Source organism: Zingiber officinale, chromosome 7B, assembly GCF_018446385.1.
Source record: "Zingiber officinale cultivar Zhangliang chromosome 7B, Zo_v1.1, whole genome shotgun sequence".
Lineage (NCBI taxonomy): Eukaryota > Viridiplantae > Streptophyta > Magnoliopsida > Zingiberales > Zingiberaceae > Zingiber > Zingiber officinale.
Genome location: NC_055999.1, coordinates 118,468,420 through 118,488,557, shown reverse-complemented (window position 1 = coordinate 118,488,557; position 20,138 = coordinate 118,468,420). Strand labels below are relative to the sequence as shown.

Genomic DNA, 20,138 nt, shown 5'->3' with positions numbered 1-20,138 from the left:
CAAACGAATTTTGCACATTGTCGAAAGAATTTTTTATAGCGTCGAAAAATTTTATCAAGTTAGAATCTATGCTATTGAAATATTTTTGTGAACTTGAAATTCAAAAAATAATAGAAATTAACATGATACAAATTGTTGCATGTTTAATATTTTTTGCCTTAAATCTGAAAAAGTGTGACTTAAGAATTTCTGATAAATTAAAATGGAAATTTAAACCTTCTGATTAAAGCATAAAATATATAAATAAATAAATGCATAGAAAATTTCTCTTTATGTTATTCTCTGAAATTTTCTTGCATAAAGCTTTCTGTTTAGAAACTTCTTAATCTTGATGTCGAATGATTTAGAAATTTGTCTTGACTTAGAAATATTTCCCTGAAAATTATTGAAATATAGTTTCAAAATTTTTTTAATGTCAACCCTTAGATTTCGTTTGTACCCCATTTTTATTGTGATCAAAGGGGGAGAAGGGAAAGTATAAGTCTAGGGGGAGTTAGAAAAAATTGAAAATTAAAATTTGGAATGTTTGAAATTTAATTTTTTCTATCATGTTGCATGTTATTGCAATAAACTGTTTAATTTCATATCTATTGTTGACCCTAGCTTAACTTGGGTTGATCACACCAAAAGGGGAGATTGTTGGAACCCCAATGTTGTTTTGGTGTGATCAACAAGTTAGGTCTATGTTTCTAACCTTGTGTCTAAGTGTGCGGGAGCTTAGGAGCACATGTACTCGGCGGAAGACGCGACTAGCGAGAAGGACGGCGCGGGAAGGGGTGTTCGGAAGAGTACACGGGGACGAGAAGGAAGTGCGCGTGGTTCCGAGGGCCGGAGCGGAAGATTGCTCGGGAGCAAGAGACGCTAGAGCGAAGGTCGGCACGGGGTGCGACCGAGGGACAAGTCTGCGGATGAGTACTGTTGGTGGACGAGAAGGGACACGCAGTAATTCCGAGGGACGCCGGAGGAAGCACGCTCGAGAAGACCGGAAGATGGGTTGGGTGAGCCCTATTCCGGATGTCGAGATCACCCAAGCAAGCGGAGCCGGAGAAAAAGAACCGAGGCGAGCTGAACCAGAGAAGAGCACGGACCAAAAGTCAACTGGGTTGACTTTTGGCTCGGGCGCCCGGAACCCCGGAGCCTTCCGGGCGCCCGGAAGGACTTTTTCAACGGATCGAGCTTTGACTCGATCCAACCGTTGGGGGATAAATTTTATCCCCCCCAGGGCGCCCGGAACCCATCCAGGCGCCCCGACCAAGGCTATAAATATAGCCTTGGTCCAGAAGCTTTTCAACAATCACGATCATTCTATTCCAAACACTTGTATGCTTTAAGTTGTAGTTAAGCTTCTCTTTTCTGTGCCTAAACGCTGTAAGAGGCTTCTCCGCCTGAAGGAGTTTTTGAGCTTAATCTTCCTTGGATTAACAACCACATCGGTTGTAACCAAGTAAACATCTGGTGCCTCGTTTTTATTTTTATGCTTTTATTTATCTGCTTAATTCATTTTACAAGTGTTAGCTTAATCGTTCGAGGAAGGGTTGTTTGTTTTTAATTGACAGGTTATTTACCAACCCCTCTAGCCGGCCCAACGGTCCTACATTACCAACTTGACGTTAAGAAATCCCCGCACCTAGAAATTCATTTCTTATAATTAAACCTTTTCAAACGGTTTCTTTTTAAGAACAAAAAAAAACCAAGAGCGTACTGTAGATGACAGACACATGACATCTCTAGTGTAATGGTCAGGGGTCAATTTTTAAGAACTGACAACCTGGATTTACCCCACCATGTACCGAATGTCTGTGTATCTGTATTTACCTCCTTCCATATCTATGGGGCCGACATTAGGGGGTTGTTAAAGTAGTGAATCTACCTTTTTTTAAGAACAAAAAAAACTTGTACCAAAATAACAAATGCAAACAAGAATAAACGTTGGACCCGTAATGGGTCTTGAAGCACTACTTTTGCATCTCACTAACCAAAGCCTCCCACATTGGGATTAGTTGTTGGTGGTGTAAGTACCATGAGATAGTTTTGATGTGGTCAACCAAGTTCAGTTAAGTCTTGTAGTATTTGATCTTTGTGTCTAAGTGTGCAGGAGCTTAGGAATACAAGAAGTTGAGCGGAAAACGCAGCTAGCGAGAAGGGTGACATTGGAAAGGAGCTGACGAGCTTTGTGCATCCGAGGGATGAGATGCTGCGAAAGAGTAGACCGGTGGATGAAAAGAACGTATGTGACGTTCAATGGACGAGGAGCCGAGAAGGAAGTCTGCTCGAGAAGAAGGTCAGAGTTGGGTTCGGGTAAGCTCAACTCCAGTTAGTCGGAGAATCACCCAAGTGAAGAGATCAGCTACTAAGGAGCTAATCTGCCACTTAAAAGGTGCCTTCTAGCCATGGAAGGCACCTTCGTACGGATAAAATTTGAAGGTGTCTTTCACCGTCAAATAAGATTTTTTAGGAGCTATAAAAAGGCTCCTAGAGCTAGGAAAGAAGCAACAACTGTAACTACAACTCTTGTACTCTTTTCTAGTATATTTCTTGAGCTGTCAACATTTGTAAGAGGCTTCTCCACCTGCAACGAAGGAGATCTACTAGTGCTTTTCAATGTCTTGGATTAACAACTATCTAAACTGTAACCAAGTTATTTCTGACATTCTTACATTTTTTCTTTTAAGTTGTTTAGTTCAGTTTTATTATTATTATTGTACTACTAATCAAGTCCAAAGGACGAGAAGAGGTTAGTTTTAATTTTATATGCAATTCACCTCCTCTTGCCAACCCCACTGCGTCAACAAGTGGTATTAGAACTAGAACATCTTAGAAGGACTAACCACTGACTGAAGCACCGAGACGATGGCCGGATCGAGCATCTACTCGTCGAAGTTCAAGGGAGAATTCGCGTTATGGATTTGGACTATCCCAACTCCCGAGTCCAAAGGAGTCCAACTCTTCTTCCTCTACCATTCCAACTCCCGAGTCCAAAGAACGAGAAATGTTTTGATTTATTTTTTCAGACTATTCAACCCCCCTTCTAGCCGGTCTACCCGGACCTATAGTGGCCACGTAGGTTGTTGCCCATCGTCGCTCTAGGTAATTGTGTAGGGTATTAAAATTATATATATTCAAGTGCCGAACATTGATCTTGTCTGAAATCGAGAAAGATGATGCGTTGGTTGAGTGACTTTAATGTTGATTGTGCGAAAGCTTCGAGCTAGAGGAAGATGACCCCGAGCGGTCTTGTGTGTCAAAAAGGAATGTAAAGGGAAGAAAACATCAGCAATCGTGCCAGGGAGGGGTCCCCGACACAAGCACTCCGACGCTCAAGTTATGTGGTAGGGAGAAAATGGAATGTGATGAACAATATAAATGAACAGTGCACTCTAAGTTTGTAGTCTTGCGTATTGCGTCCTTAGAATGAGATCCTTTATATAGTGCTAGTTTTCCTTTGTACATGAACATCGATGCATTTCCAAAAAAGGATCAATTATTTTGACAACTTTTCTAAAATGGACCCATCATTTTTGTGCTTTGTATGATAGAAGTTTTCACCGTACGAATTATATAGGAAATATTTCTTTGATTCTCCAACAACGATTACACAAAATACCAAAAAGAAATATTAAGTCATTGGGCTAATGAGCCATTAATATGCTTTGATGGTAGGTCGATCGAGTCCCTTTTAATGTCCAATAGGACCTTATTCTCGGAGGAGATCGGGTCGGCTAAGGAATGTTGACCATCTCGAGGGCTTGACATTCACTCAGACAAGGAATCCAGTCAAGCAGTACGTGTAGTATATTCGATCATACCGAGAGAATTCGGTTCTAAATTGAATTAAGACGGTTTGAAATTCTATCGAGTTGGGGACTTGGGATCTGATCCGATAAAAAGTCCAATCAATTAAACTATTCGGCCAAGTCATACAATCATACTAATCACGAGTATTAATTTTTTTTTAACTTTAACCACTACATCAATCAATCTTCTTGATTTCAAGACTAACTTCGGGTACGTATATTATTTGCATTATCACACATCAATCCTAGTGTCACATTTACCAAAGCTCTCTTTCTCTTGCTATGCTATGAACGAGTTTCTCTTACAGGGTTTTACAATTTCTATATTATATTAATTATGTCCATAATTGTTATAATAATTTTAAAATAAATATATTTTTAGATAATTTTTTTTATAATATAGTTTCTATTTGTTCTCTTTTAATTTGTTAATCCAGGTGAGTTATTATGTTTATTTTTAACTTTGTTTTATGTGAAACTATAATGTAATTGCCCTTCTTTTGAATAACGACCATTAATAATATTAATATATTAAAAGGATTCCAAATATCTAAAATATTTAATAATATCTATTTATTCGATAATGTTTTATATATATCAGTAAATAATACGATTAAATTAATATTTTTGTAATTCATAACAAAGAAATATTATAAACTAATTTATTTTTATTTTGTTTAGTCTTCCATAATTTAAAATATGCATAAAGGATTTTATAATAATTTTAAGTAGGGATAAATATTTGATTAATTCGATTAATTTTGTATTAATTTTATATAATTTTTAATTATTTTTTAAAATAAATTCGATTAACTCTATGTTAATCGATATAATTTATTTTTAATTTAATTCGATTTTAACAAAATTTTGATTTGATTTGATTCGATTCGATTCAATTGACCAACATTAAATTAATTTTTAATTAATTTAATTATTTTATATACCAAATTAATCGAATATTTAACTTTAATTTTAATCATATTTTGAATTTGAATTCCAGGGTCGAAACAGAAAAACTTTTCTTTTAATAGAGGTGATCTCATCATTTCACCTCGTTCCAACCCGGCGGAATAAATAGAGCCCGACATGTCACGTGCCAACGGTCCCGATCTGGGTCTGGTCTCACGTGACGCCCTATTTTTCAAATTTGTCGAGCGGGCGTCCTTCCATTTCCATGGTCCTCCGTAATCAGACGCTGAGAAGAAGACTCAAGGCCGAATCGCCGAAGGCCCTAGGTCCTCCCCTTGATCCCAAGCCCATTCCTCTCGATCGGCCCCCTTTCGCTCCGGCGCTTGCCTCGTCTTCGGAAGTCGTATCTCTCTCTGATGGAGTGCCAGGAGGAGGCCAAGGCGTCGCAGAAGGAGTGTGTGAAGGTGGCCGTCAATATCCGGCCGCTCATCACCACAGAGCTCCTCGTGGGCTGCACCGATTGCGTCACTGTTGTTCCTGGGGAGCCACAGGTCGGTATCTTCTGATTCGGGCGAAAATAAAATTACTGTTTTGATGCTTTGTTGTCCGATCTCATTAGCCGTTTAGGCTATTCATGATGGTAGCCATTGCTTTTGGTGATTTTCCTTCTAGTCCTATAAGAAGTGGTTCTAGCTGATACCCTCGTGAAATTCTATTTCATCATCCGAGTAGGCCCTGATCTCTTTCAGACGCAGCTTAAATGCTTATGTTTATGGCAGCTTCACTAATTGTGAATTTCAAATTTGCAGGTTCAAATTGGTTCTCATGGATTTACCTTTGATCATGTTTATGGGAGTTCAGGATCTCCATATTCCTCCATTTTCAAAGAATGTGTTCTTCCTTTAATAGAAGGACTCTTCCACGGATACAATGCCACCGTCCTTGCATATGGGCAGGTACTTCATCATTTTGTTATTATAATAATTTTAATTTACTTTGTTTTCTTTTTTTTGAGATATATAATACTGTTTGTCTCATTTATAGACAGGCTCTGGTAAGACTTACACAATGGGGACGAATTATACTGGCGAAGGTAATTGTGGCGGTATTATACCAGAAGTAATGGAGACAATTTTCAGGAAAGTTGATGCTATGAAAGCCACTACTGAATTTTTAATTCGAGTTTCCTTTATTGAGGTATGCAGGTCCAGTCTGTCTTTTTTTTTTTGTTATGTAGAATTCTCTCTTTAACTTATTAATTGTGGATTTGTGATATTATGATCTTTTTTCACATTTGAATCTCTCACTCGAAACTATTTTCTTATTTAAGCTTTCTTTCTATAATTTATTTGTTTGATAGGACTTACTTAAAATTGTATCTTGGCAGATTTTTAAGGAGGAAGTTTTCGACTTGTTAGATCCTCAATCTCATGCTACTACAAAAACTGAGAGCGCAGTTGTAGCAAGGCCAACTTCTAGAGCTCCCATCCAAATCAGAGAGACAGCTAGTGGTGGGATTGCCCTTGCAGGTGTTACTGAAGCAGAAGTGAGATCAAAGGAAGAAATGGCATCATATCTGACTCGTGGATCAATTGCTCGCGCAACTGCAAGTACAAACATGAATAGTCAGTCAAGGTTAGAATTCATCATATAGCTAATAGCCTAATATCCAAGTATTGTCAATGTAATGTCATGTTTGGTCCCTTAATATTTTACTAATGATTTGTGATAAGAAATCCCCTGTGCTGAGGTAGGAAGGTTTAACATAGTTTATGTAGTCAGTATATCTATTTAGGTATACTAATTAGCTTGTAACATTATTTATATTTCTGTTGCTATCTATTCACAACTTGGTCAAAATGAATTTTTTTTTTTAAATTTATTTTTGAAGCCATATACTATAGTCCATAGTGAAAGATGATGAATCTACATGCTGTCAATCAGCAAGTAATTGGTGTTACTTGATAAATCTAGTCAACTACAGCTTCATTGATTTGTATAATAATCCTTTAGAACCCAACAAATTTGTAATAAGGCTAATAAATGTTGATTAATGCATTAAAATTATCATGCTATTTTATCCTGGAAAGTCATGTTACTTGGTGCAAGAAATTTGCAACAAAACAACATTATATTAGCTTATGCATAGTTAGCTAGTAGGCTCTTTATTTGACCTTTTAAAGTTGATTGGCATATTGTATCTTGATAATTGGTTTCTCTAGGCAATTAATGAACATGATTCATGGATCATGGATGCATTGATGTCTTCTATTGCTCATATTGGTCACACATTAATCTTATCAGTGTTAATTGGATTTTTCTTATCTATTCTCTCATGTAGTCGTTCACATGCCATTTTCACAATATACATGGAACAAAAGAAAGTTAGTAATGAATGTAATGGAATGGCTCACAATGAAGTAGCTGGTGATGACATATTACTTGGAAAGTTTCACTTAGTGGATCTTGCTGGATCTGAACGTGCCAAACGAACTGGGGCTGATGGACTTAGACTTAAAGAAGGTGAAGTATGCTATCTAATTTAAAAACACAATGTTCAGTGACTAATGCACCATATAATGTACAGGCATACATATAAATAGGGGTTTGCTGGCTCTTGGCAACGTGATCAGTGCACTTGGGGATGAAAAAAAGAGAAAAGAAGGAGGACATGTCCCTTATCGTGATAGCAAGTTAACTCGTCTTTTGCAAGTATGAAGCTTTCCCTCTTCAACTTTCTTATTTTTACTACTAGGCCAATGATATCAGTGTTCATGCCTTAGCCTTGAGTATATCACCACTAGCATATTTAGATAAATCCCAACATGCTGATGAGTCTACTTTACTTATCCCTAGAAATCAAGGGCATTCCATCTTCCAAGTTAACATAAGATATCTAATCCTCACATACACAAGATACATGCATCCTGACATGATGTAGCTCTTTTTCAGGACTCTCTTGGTGGCAATAGCAAAACAGTGATGATAGGTATTAATTACAATTAGATAGTCATTTTTGATACTGCATTTTCCTATTTTCTTTGTTTGACTTGATGTATGTTTGATTGTGGCTAGCTTGTATTAGCCCTGCCGACTCCAATGCAGAAGAGACTATTAATACTCTTAAATATGCCAATCGTGCAAGGAATATCCAGAACAAAGCAATGGTACTTTACTTATGAAGGATAGTGGATTTAACAAATTAGAACACCACATGAATGGATCTTACTAGATCTTTTAATTGCAGATAAACCGTGATCCAGTTGCTGCTGAAATGCAAAGAATGCGTAGCCAATTGGAGCAATTACAAGCCGAATTGGTTTTTGGTCGTGGTGGAGGTGCATCTTTGGAGGAACTTCAGGTATTGTCTTGCATGCTTCACAGAAATATATCTGTGCTGATGATTGTACCTTCAGGTTCTTCGTCACAGAATATCATTGCTTGAGGCAAGCAATGCAGAACTCCGCCAGGAGTTGAAGGATCGACAAGTTTCTTGTGACCACTTAAAGCAATGTGCCTTTGATGCTCAGGTAAGTGTATGTTTAATCTAGCTTACTACATTAATTGTACGCTCTTTTGAAAATTCTGAGAAACTATGATGATATGATTGCAATTGCGACACATTTTATCTTATGTACTATACATAGTGTGTTAAAGTTCTGAGCATCTAATCACTGCTTTAGGATATCACCACTGTTAAGGTGTTTGTTAACTCCTTATGGAATGTGTATTTTCCTCTTTATTTTTTGTTTCTGAAGAGAACTCTTTAATTTGGTCAGCTAGAAAAGGATAAACTAATTTTGAAGATTGAATTAGCTCGCAATGGAAAGTCTTGGGATGAAATTGATGATACCGAAAACGATAAGGTTGGGGCAAGTTCAACTTTGTGATGATATTTTAAGACACTTGTTAATGTGCTTGTATTTGATACTTGTTAAATATTGAGCAGGAAATAGATCTTCTGAAAGGTTATGCTTCAAAAATTCAAGAGTTGGAAGCGGATTTGATACGGGCTCAAAGCTTTTCTCGTCCTTGCAAAAATCTTATGATGGAATTTCCCACTTTGGATGAGGCAGGCCCAAGTTGCGATGCAAGAAGTTTTGATGATTCCAGTAAGTATATGTATGCTCTCGTCTAAGTCTTAGGCTCTTAATAACATATATACTATGAGATCCAACAATTTTAGTTTGTCCATGTTCATGTGTTGCATGGAACATAACTAACATGATGATGTAGTGAATGTCATAGTAGTGAAGAATGTTAAGTTTTGTATCAAAATGTGTTTTTTTCTTGTATGTGTCTGCCATATTTAAAATCTCTATTTAAAATTTACCACAAAATGTTACAGGTGAAGCGGAAGAAGAAGAAGAACAGGAGAGGGACCACACCATGCTCCAACGTCAACTTGATAAGGAGCTTCAGGAGTTGGACAAACGACTCGAGCAAAAGGAGGTAATTCATATGTTGTTGATTCTAGCACTTGTTTAAGTTTTCATGATAATCTTGGACAAACTTTTCGATGCCCTATGACCATAAGTAATATAAAATTTCTGAAAAGGAAGAAAAGAAATGAGGATAGAGGAAGAGCAATTGCAGTAACCTGGAATATAAATTCAGATTATTATTGGCGTTTTTGAATGACAATATTAGAATTACAACCTTTGTCTTTCTTGGATTGCTTTACAAGTGAAAATTATTTTTACCTAAAATTGCACGGTTTAGAAACTGGGTTGTCATCTTAGGGCATCCCCAATGGGAGATATTTGGAGAGAATATTTCTCAAAATATCCTCCCCTCTCAAATATCCCCCATTGGAGAGGGGGATATTTGAAAGGTATTAGAAATCATCGGGCACAAACTTGTGCCCGGTGATTTCTCTTTAGTGGCATGCAACCTGGCCCACCAAAATGTGGGCAACAGTAAGTTTTTTATTTTTATTTTGTTTTGTTTTGTTTTTTTTTAAATCAATCGCTTGGAAAAATTTAAAAATAAACATTGACAACTTTTTATTTTTTTGTTATTTTTTTTAAATTTCAATCAAAGTTTGGAAAAATAAAAAAATGAATGTTGCCAATGTTCATTCTTTAGAATGAACGCTCGTTTTCCCCCCTTATATATAGATCATTTCTTTCATCCATCTTTGACTACAAAAAAGCCATTGCAGATCAAAAATTTAGAGAGAAATGTATACAATTCTGGTCATTGTTTTAGGGATTTGTTCAATTCTAATATCGACGAAAATCCTAGTGAAGAAAATTCTTAAGTTCGTCCTAATCTCTTCCATCCTCAATTTCCATTTCTCACTCAACACCTACCTAATTTCCAACCTTTTCCATACCCACTATCATATTATCATAATTTCCAAAGTTATCCAAATTCTTTGAGTGGCGATCCTCGAGCTCCGTTTTATACCCTTCCCCTGAAATATTTGCAGAGTAGCCAATATTTCATGCAAGCTCCATCTCATTGAATTAATCCGCTTCCATCACTAGGATTCAATCAAATGAATTGAGAAGAGATAGTGTTGATGCAACTGACAGGGATAAAGGTATAGAAACACCTCATGCAGTCCTCGATTCTCAATTTCCGCCATTCTCATCTAAAATAGGGCTTGATGATATTATTGTCGATGAAGCAATAGAGACAGACAATGAATCAGATGGAGATCATAGCAAGCGAATAGTGTGGACAATCGTAGATGATAAGCTCCTTGTAGCGGCATATTCAATCATGAGCGAAAATACAGTAGTTGGTAATGCCTAGAAGAGTGGGTTTTTTTTTTGGAAACGGGTGGTGACATACTGTAATACCAATTGAGATAAGGGAGCTAAAAAGAGAACTATGGATAAAGCAAAATCACATTAGGCTTCGGTGAAAAAGATCGTGAATAGATAAATGGAATCTACAATAAATGATACAATGATCGACCAAGCGGATAGAGCAACAATGATTTGATGGTGCAAGCTCATGAAGAATACAAGAGTACTTTTAAATCTATTTTCCAATATGAACATGTGTGGAGGATTGTGAAAGATAGTCCGATGTACGCTCCTCAATCCTCATAGTGATGAGCTACAAAGAAAACAAGAACATCAGAATCATTAGGTGCACATATTGACTCTTCTAATCCTAACACAACTGTTGATGTGGTTGATAGAGAAGTCTGATCTCATCCAATGAGACAGAAGGCAGCAAAGAGGAAAGACAAAGAAAGAGTAGGTCTAATTGATGAATTAAATCAAGCTATGCAACAATCAGTAGCATATTTGGAGGGGTATAATAATAGTAAGAAAGTGGATCAACTCATCCAAAAATATCAACTCCTCAGAACCATCTAGCGATATGCGAACAACTAAAGAAAAGACTGAACATGTAATAAATTTGTTTATTTTATCAACTCCTTGTTTATTTTATTAATTGTGGTTTGTAATTTCTATGGTTTATCATTATGTGTTTTATTAATTTAACATGGTTTGCGACTTTGTTTTTCAATTTAGAATTTTTAAAATATTTGTATTCCTATGGTATACTATTTTTTTTTTAAAATTTGTATGTCTTGTATTGCTTCTTTTTTAATAAAATATTAATATTAAAATAATTATATTAAATAATAATTATATTATATTAAATAATATGTAAAAAACATTTATAGATAAATAATAGATGAAATATATTAAATTCAAGAATTGAAAAATATAATTAATTTTATTTAAATATAAAATTAGATGTAAATTAATAAAATGATTGTGGGATTCATAAATATTTGGTTGGTGAGATATTTGATTGTGAAATTGGGGATCTTTGAGAGTGGGATATTTAATGGGTGAGACTTATAAATATTTGGTTGATGAAATATATGATTGCGGGATTTGAGATATTTGAAAAGTGAGATATTTGAAGAGTAATGTGGAAGTGGGGACCACAAATATCTGAGAGAAATATCCTCTCCCACTGTGGAAGCTCTTAGATCCAAATTCTAAATGCAGTTTACCGAGCATGTAAAATGTATTAGCAACTTGTAATGTGAATCCATTCACTAACCAAAAATTGTTCTTTTGATTTGCAAGCTTGTTGATAATCAAAATCTTTACCAATAGCTTTTTTCCTTTGTTGCTAAAGGCGGAAATGAAGCAATACACAAGGCCTGATACAGTGTTTCTCAAGCAACATTATGAAAAGAAACTTTTGGAGCTGGAGCAGGAAAAGAAAACACTTATGGTAAAATCTATGTTTAACTCCTGTAGGATTCATTTTGTCTTGTCACTCTGCTTTCTTTTGTCACTGCAGAAAGAGATTGAGGAACTTCGTTTCAACCTTTCAAGTATCACATGTACTTCTGATGATGGTGCTCAAAAGCTCAAGGCAGATTATCTTCAGAAGTTGACTATGCTGGAAACTCAGGTTTATCAAGAATAAAATAGGTATCTAGTTAGCACTTATGGTTAAGTAATTTGTACATAATTTATTTGTATTTTGAAGGTATCTGAATTGAAGAAGAAGCAAGAGGCACAAACTCAATTATTACGACAGAAGCAGAAGAGTGATGAAGCAGCTAAAAAACTACAAGAAGAAATTCAAAGGATAAAATCTCAGAAGGTTTATATTTGATAACCATAAGCTGTTTAAAGATGTTTAGGATCTGTTGATTGCATGTCTAATTAGCTATGGCTAAGTAGGTCCAATTGCACCATAAAATGAAGCAAGAATCCGAGCAATTTAGGTCCTGGAAGGCTTCGCGTGAAAAGGAGGTTCTGCAGGTACTGTGTGGTTATGTTCATGTGTACTTACTATTTGATTTATTTTGCTCCACTTAATTGCTGAAAGTGGTCATTTGTCATGTATTGTAAATATTAAAGTACTCTTAACTTTCTGATGTCATGATTAGTGCAATACAATGCCTTCTAATGAAATCCAATATCTACTTTCATTAGCTTAAGAAGGAAGGTCGAAGGAATGAATATGAAATGCACAAGCTAGTGGCTTTGAATCAACGACAAAAAATGGTAAATATACTTTATATTAAGGTTTTATTTTATGAAAAATCAAATTTTTATTGTAATTCAAATGTACAATTTTATCTGGGCCGCTTGAAGGTCTTGCAAAGGAAGACTGAAGAAGCTGCTTTGGCTACCAAAAGATTGAAGGAACTGCTAGATGCAAAAAAGTCCTCTCGCGATGTGTCTGGTAAGTTCAAGCTTTCAGAGCTGATTGTATTATTCTCATTCTGTTACTTAGATATGTTGTATTGTATTCAGCTATGGGAAATGCAAACGGTCCTGGAATACAGGTACTAAAATGTAAATTAAATCTCTCTTTTTCATGTGCGCACGCACGCACACACCCCATAATTCACACATACAACAATAAACATATTTCATTGATCTATGCCATTTTAGTTCGCCCTCTCTTAATCATTCTTATTTGTTGTTATATCCACCTTCTGATTCATGATTCTGTCTTAAAGGCTTTGACGAAAACTATAGAGGATGAACTTGAGTTCATGCTACAAGTGCATGAAGTAAGATCAGAGTATGAGAGGCAGCTACAAGCGTAAGATTGATCTCTCTTATTTTTTACCTAAATATCTCTTTATTTCTGGACTTGAGGTAGGGTTAAGAAATATATAATTGGCAAATTTGATGCTCCTCTATGTTGTTTTCCCCTTTATTTCCAAAAGTATAACCAGGTTATGCTATCACAGTACTTGGATAATCTCTGGATTAAAAACATAGTTATGCAAACTAGCTTTTTTCTCTAGACACTTGCTATGCTTTGACCATGATTGACATAGTAGAAGGGCTATGATCAACAAGACTTTATATTGTTCAATATGGTGGTATTCTGTGATTTGATTAGTAATTTTCAGTTCTCTAGTGTAACCAAATTATTACTGTAAGGATTACTATTGTTCCTAGGAACTTTCAAGTAGGAATATTGCTATACATTATTGTTGGGTGTTCCAGTAACATAGTATGCTTCCTTTATTTTGATGAGAAATCATAAACACAGAACATAGTAGTTCAATGTGGAAGATACTCTTATAAATAAAATACTTTTGAATGACATCTTTCTAAGAATTTCTTTCAATTTCTCTGTTATATCACCAACTAAATATTTGGGAATAGTTGTTTTCTCACGAGAAAGGTACGTATGCACTGTAATCCTTGAATTAGAAATCTTCCTCAGTATCCAAAAGAACCCTTTGACATCCTTAAAAATATTTTTAACTATATGGTATTTTTAATCTCCCTCAGTAGCTAATTAAAATCTCTTCTTGTATCAAATATTATTGTCCTAAATAAGCATATTGGTTCCATTAATATGTAATCCTTGCTTCTTAATGAAACATTTTTTGTTTAAATAAGAAACATGATGACATTGTTAAAACTAGGGATCATATGGTTGTCTAAGTATATTAACTATGAGAAACCAATATCCACACAGCCTATAGAGCATTTAGTCAAGATGATAATAAATTACTATTTCATTTGAACATTGGAAAAATTTAGATGGAGCAGGTGTGAGTTGTTGGTGTTGCACATAGCTAAAGTGGATAATATTATATCATTGTGGAGATATCTAAATTCTTTTCGGTCCTACAATTGGTATCAGAGCCCGGACTGTCAGAAGGTTTAACCGCCGACTGTGCACAAGAGCTATGGTCTGATTGAGCCATGTGGGTATAATATTGACCTCGAACAAAGAAAGTGAGGGCTCCTATGTTCGGATCAAGAGGACCAGACACCAGGTAGGAAGTCCTAGTTGCGGCTAGGTAAGGAAGTCCTAGTAGGTCGGGTGGACCGAGGGGCAAGAAGACCTGGTGGGTCGAAGATCATACATGGGAGGCCTGTGGTCCTTTGTTTGAGGGGGGGATTGTTGGTGTTGCAAGGTTGCAAACATAGTCCCATATTGAAAATACATGGGAAAGATCATGAGTTTATAAAGAGAAAGATATCTCCATTGGAATGAGGCCTTTTGGGGAGAACCTAAGAGCAAAGTCATGAGGACATAGGCCCAAAGTGGAAAATATCATATCATTATGGAGATATCTAAATTCTTTTCGGTCCTACATGAGTAAATCATGAGGTAACATGTTTCCCAAAACTTATATAATTTGGCTTGACTGCAGTGCTGGGGACTTTTTTAGCTTTGCTGTCTTATTTATTTATTTTCCATAAATCACTTTTTGTTGTTATGTAGCTCATGCAAGTTCGTGTCAGTGATCTCATCCGTCATCATTTTGATTTGGATGATGTTTGTGTTGTTTGTTAAAGCTTTATGATCCACCGTATTTGGAAAACTAAAAGATGACACAGGTCTCCCACGAATTTGTTGTAAGATGGGAACCATTACATTTATATGTTTGAGCTCTATGTGTTACGAATATGCTCGGTTGGTGTAAAACTAGCCATCAAGCATATTTTATACTTTTTGCAAAAATTTGAAAAAGATCACCTGCATAAGCTTGGAAGATGATACTTGGGAAATATTTTTAACTCTTATATTTTTGCTATATTCAGAAGGGCGGCAATGGCTAACGAGAGAGCAAAGCTTAAGGAAGAAACTAGTGACACTCCTCAAACAATGTCACCAAGCGCCAGAACTTCAAGGATTTTCGCTCTTGATAACATGTTGAAAACTTCATCCACTACTTTGGTCGCCATGGCTTCACAATTATCGGAAGCTGAGGAGCGCGAACGGGCTTTTAGTGGCAGAGGACGATGGAATCAAATTAGATCACTTGCCGATGCTAAAAATATGATGAACTATTTGTTTAATCTGGCATCAACATCAAGGTATGCAGACACATCATCCATAATAATTGAAGTTCGATTACACCTATTTGTTAAGAGAAACATTCAGTGACCTTTTAGAATTCATGTTGGAGTTATTTGTAAATGCATTTCCTATTCTCCAACCGTTTCCTACTATTTGTAGATGTCAGTTGTATGATAAGGAGGTGAGCTGCAGAGAGAAGGATTCTGAAGTAGCTGAACTCAAGGACAAGGTAGTCAAACTCAATATATCAAAGAGACAGCTAGAGGAACAATTGATGGTGACCAAGAACCACATGCAGGTTAATCAATTTTCTAAGTGTTTTTCCTATTTGAGTTTTGTTTGCTTGTTCATATATTATAGGGCGAATTACATTTTACCCCTTGAGGTTTGGTTAAAGTACGAAACGATCCTCGTGGTTTCAAAAGTAACAAAAAAACCCTTGAAGTTTGGCTAAATTAACAAAAAGCCCCTTGACTGGTCGGCGATAGTAGTCAACCGGCAAAGATAAGAAAAAGACATATATACCCTTACGTTTCAGCGGGGAAAAAAGTAAAAAATTACCTTAAGCGGTTGAAAATTAACTAAAGTAAAAAATTACTGCAGTTTGAGAGAGTCATTCCATTGATCTATTGTGTAACCCTAAATCCACAAACCCAGAATATCTTTGATTACAAATTTCTTACCGAAATGTATCTATTGCAAAAATTCGTTCTCCTCATCTTATGCTCCAAACCACAACCAGCCGTTCTCCTCATCTTATGCTCTCAACCAGACTCCTCTTTCTCACATTTTGTTTCTTTCACTGTAAAGAGTAATCGATTACATTTCGGTAAGGAATTTGTAATCAAAGATATTCTGGCTTTGTGGGTTTAGGGTTTACACAATCGATCAATGGAATGACTCTCTTAAGCTGCGGTAATTTTTTACTTTAGTTAATTTTCAGTTACTTCAGGTATTTTTTACTTTTTTTCCCGCTGAAACGCAGGAGTATGTATGTCTTTTTCTTATCTTTGCCGGTTGACTACTATCGCTGATCAGTCAAGGGTTTTTTTTTGTTACTTTAGCCAAACCTTAGAGACTTTTTTGTTACTTTTGAAATCACGAGGATCGTTTCGTATTTTAAGTAAACCTCAGGGGGTAAAATGTAATTCGCCCTATATTATTTATATACTGCCCGCGAATTAGTTGCTTTACTACTGCTCAATATATAGAACTATTATTAGATGATGCCGATTTAGTTCAGAATAACCTCAATTTAGTGTTTTTGAACTAGTTGCATAAATATTCTAAGCGATATTTATTCTTGATTTTTGTTACTTCTGCAAAATTTCATGAAAAAACATGTCTTGGACATTATGAATGAGTTTTCATAACACTAGTTTTTTTCATCAATAAGCTCATAATTCTGTGCCCTCAATTAGCTCAATTGCTTTACACGTTTTTTATTTTCTAAATCAAGTTTTTATGTTTCATATTCTCTTCTTGATGCTAATGGTGCTTAATATCTCATCTCTATTGTTGTTAACACTTTAAACAGAAATTAACTGCACAGACAAATAATAACAAGAAATCTGATGAAAACTCTGGACCCGTTGCCTGCATCTCTGAGGATGGAGATTCTTTGCCTACCAAGAACAAGGTAATTTTACTATCCATTGCTTGGTACTTAAAATTTCATTAAGTATTTATGCAGCACTGCTTTTCTACTCTATAATCATTTGAAATCTACTCGTGCATACTAAATTTGATGTTCTTCCCTATTTGTTTCACCATTATTATAGAAAGAGGTACTATCTTCGCTTTCTTTTGACATTTAGATCATTTAATTGTCTGAAAAATCTATTACTCTGTTCAGAACTCACGTAGAGATAAGACTTTCAATCAAAATGTCAACAACCTGGATGATATGGATATATCAGACTCCGAGATGTCTTTCATATTTGAATCTGAAGCTGAGGCATCAGATGAAGATGCTTACGAATCTGACTTAGATTGGGTAGAATCAGGGAAGAAAAACCGGATGAAGCAATCACCAATCCATCAAACTCGAAAATCTAGATCGGATGAAAGTGTTTCTATTGCCAAATCTTCAGAGACTTCAAATGAAGAGGCAGTGACCAAGGATGAAGATTCTGGGTTTCATCCTTGCTGTTCTTGCACAAGAGGCTCATCTTGTAAAACGAAGAGATGCGAGTGCCGAGCTCTAGGGAGTATTTGCAGTAGCTACTGCGGATGCATTCCTTCGAAATGCACTAATAGAGAAGATGGAGAAATGATGGTCGATGGGGATGAAATGTCAGTGGAAATCGGCAGAGTTCATAGCCATTTAGATGATGATGAGAAGAGAAAATTGATATCAGAAGGAACAAGGCTGCTGCAGAGTGCACTGAGCAAGAAACCAGATGACAAGGAAGTCAAGCCGAGAATGCCATTATCTGATATCAAAAATGTGGTAAACGCCTTCATTTCCTTCATCCTTTTGCACTTATTTTTTCACTAGATTTTAGTGTTGAGAATTTTGAATCTTGTTCGATCAGGCTAACCAGAACCCGACCTCACAAGCCCGGCGCAAGAAATGGCGCAAGTCGACCGTCCAGCTAGTTCCAACTCAGCCTCTCCCATCCTCCTTGCCACAAAACAGTGAAAGCCAAAGGCAAAGGGAAGATGTTCATCCTCTAAGACTCCCCCGAGCAATGGAGTCGTTTCCGGTCGACAATAACCCTCCGTTCGGCGATAAGAACACGTCCAGAGCTAGTGAATTGGCCGCGGCAAGCGATAAAGAAACAACAAGAAGCATGATTCCTCGACGAAAATCATCCGACGAGAAAGAGAACCACATGCAGTAGCCATTGTCGATCCAAATTCTGATGGCCTTCTTCATCCACCCACTCGATGGATATTGTTGCATGCTGTCTGGGATTCACCACGGCCTGGCCATCCTACAAGTCGTAACGATTATTTTGGATCTTACAACTAGTTCATGTTTGATTCGAGCTTTGCAGGAATCTAAACCCATTGAAAAGCAGAAATCAAACGGCATTCAATCTTCTCCAAATGTGATATGAGAATATTTTCTAGATGTGTTTTGGATAATTACATCGATGTATTTTTTTTATATTTGTTTTCATTGAATTGTCTTTTTAGAGAATGTCAAGATCGTTGGCTTAATTATCTATGTTGATAGCAAGCAAAGAGGGAAGGAGAGTTTTCGCGAAACATAAAATTATCACAAATTTAAATCAAGAAAATAATTTTTACGATATAGAATAAATTTACATACAATACACCCGTATCGAAAACTTTGTACACTAGATTGCCTTCTATAGCAAGCAAAGAGTTATGATAAAGAGTATTTTATAAAATATTAACTCATTCTTTAATATTTTTTAAAATACCATTTTAAGTCATCATCTAAATTATTTACTTTTCAATAAGGTGAAGTATGTTAATCTAACATTAACAAAATTAATATCTTAAAAATAGACAATCCTATTAGAACTAACTTTTGTTATCAATAAGCATAATTAATGGTGTCATACATGAATCATATGAAATCAACTAGGCTTTCTAAAAAATAAAATTTTATCATTTTTTAAAATGAATTATTTTTAACAACGAACGATTTTATATTAATATATTTATATAAATATTTAAGTTAAAGTTATATTTTAAATAACTTTTCTTCGTCATTTCCCCTCTGACTTTGTTAATGAAAAGACTTGGACCTCAGGGTTATCATTTAAATGCCCGTAAACATACAATTACGATATACTGATCTTTTAAAATCAAATCTATCGTTCCAAATTCTATATTATTTGATTTATCATTTTAATAAAAAAAATTGGCTTGAGGCTTTCCGCCGTCAAGGTGACAATTTCTTAGGCTGAAATTTAATTAAGAAACTTTAATTCAAATACAGGGGGAAAAATAACTAAAAAATATATAAAATATTTTCGTTTTATTTCTTCTTACATGTTTTTAAAATTTCAAATTAATTAAGATGTGTTTGGTACGCGCATTTTTTATTTTCATTTTTGAAAAAATGAACGTTTTCTAGAAAATAGAAAATGACTTTTTGTCATTCTCTATTTTTTTAGAAAACGTTGCCTATTTTTTTTAGAAAACAGGCACGAAAAACATAAACCAAATATCATTTTTCAAAAAATACGTATTTTTTAGAAAATGAAAATGAAAAACAGAGATACCAAATGCACCCTTAATTTTTTTAATGGAACAGAAAGAACAAAAAAGTTTCACATACAAAATGCGCACTTTAGTGATTTTATTTTATTTTTTATTTTTATTTTGTTAATCCAACTATTAGGCTTCCTTCCAATTAGTCCTGGAGATCTACAAAGTTTCCCCTAGTTCCCTCATCAAATAAATTTGAAAATATGAGCAGATTCCTGACATGACAATCCAACTCTGCCCAGGACAATTTATTGAACGATTCATTTGCTCCCAGCGCCCCCGCTAATCTTTTTCTAGGCCAACACGGAAAAGATAAATCACGGATAACTACTAGCAAGTGGCAAGGCATAAGGGAAGACATACTTGGACACGCCGAGTTTTGATCCTAAGACCTCATGTGACAACACCCCATGTCTACTCGGACAGTTTAGTCAACTCGCCAAAGGGAGTGGCCAATATGTACAA

The 20,138-nt window shown here is 35.6% G+C and overlaps 1 protein-coding gene across 3 annotated transcripts; it reads left to right on the top strand.

Moving 5' to 3' along the window:
• Positions 1–4,971: 4,971 nt before the first annotated feature.
• Positions 4,972–18,669, top strand: LOC122007204 (kinesin-like protein KIN-4C). 3 transcript variants are annotated; one of them, XM_042563019.1, is made up of 26 exons: positions 4,972–5,254; positions 5,513–5,659; positions 5,748–5,900; positions 6,091–6,338; positions 7,045–7,226; positions 7,291–7,415; positions 7,656–7,692; positions 7,779–7,870; positions 7,951–8,064; positions 8,120–8,233; positions 8,483–8,569; positions 8,653–8,815; positions 9,052–9,155; positions 11,823–11,921; positions 11,991–12,104; positions 12,183–12,299; positions 12,380–12,460; positions 12,635–12,706; positions 12,797–12,887; positions 12,959–12,990; positions 13,168–13,253; positions 15,224–15,499; positions 15,642–15,780; positions 17,020–17,121; positions 17,338–17,934; positions 18,020–18,669. In XM_042563019.1, the coding sequence occupies exons 1-26, from the start codon at positions 5,120–5,122 to the stop codon at positions 18,326–18,328; spliced, it is 3,816 nt and encodes a 1,271-aa protein (XP_042418953.1). In that variant the 5' UTR covers positions 4,972–5,119; the 3' UTR covers positions 18,329–18,669. The 3 variants fall into 3 exon arrangements, with proteins under 3 accessions (XP_042418953.1, XP_042418955.1, XP_042418954.1); XM_042563020.1 differs by having other exon boundaries at positions 5,119–5,254; positions 5,752–5,900; XM_042563021.1 differs by lacking the exon at positions 15,224–15,499.
• Positions 18,670–20,138: the final 1,469 nt, after the last annotated feature.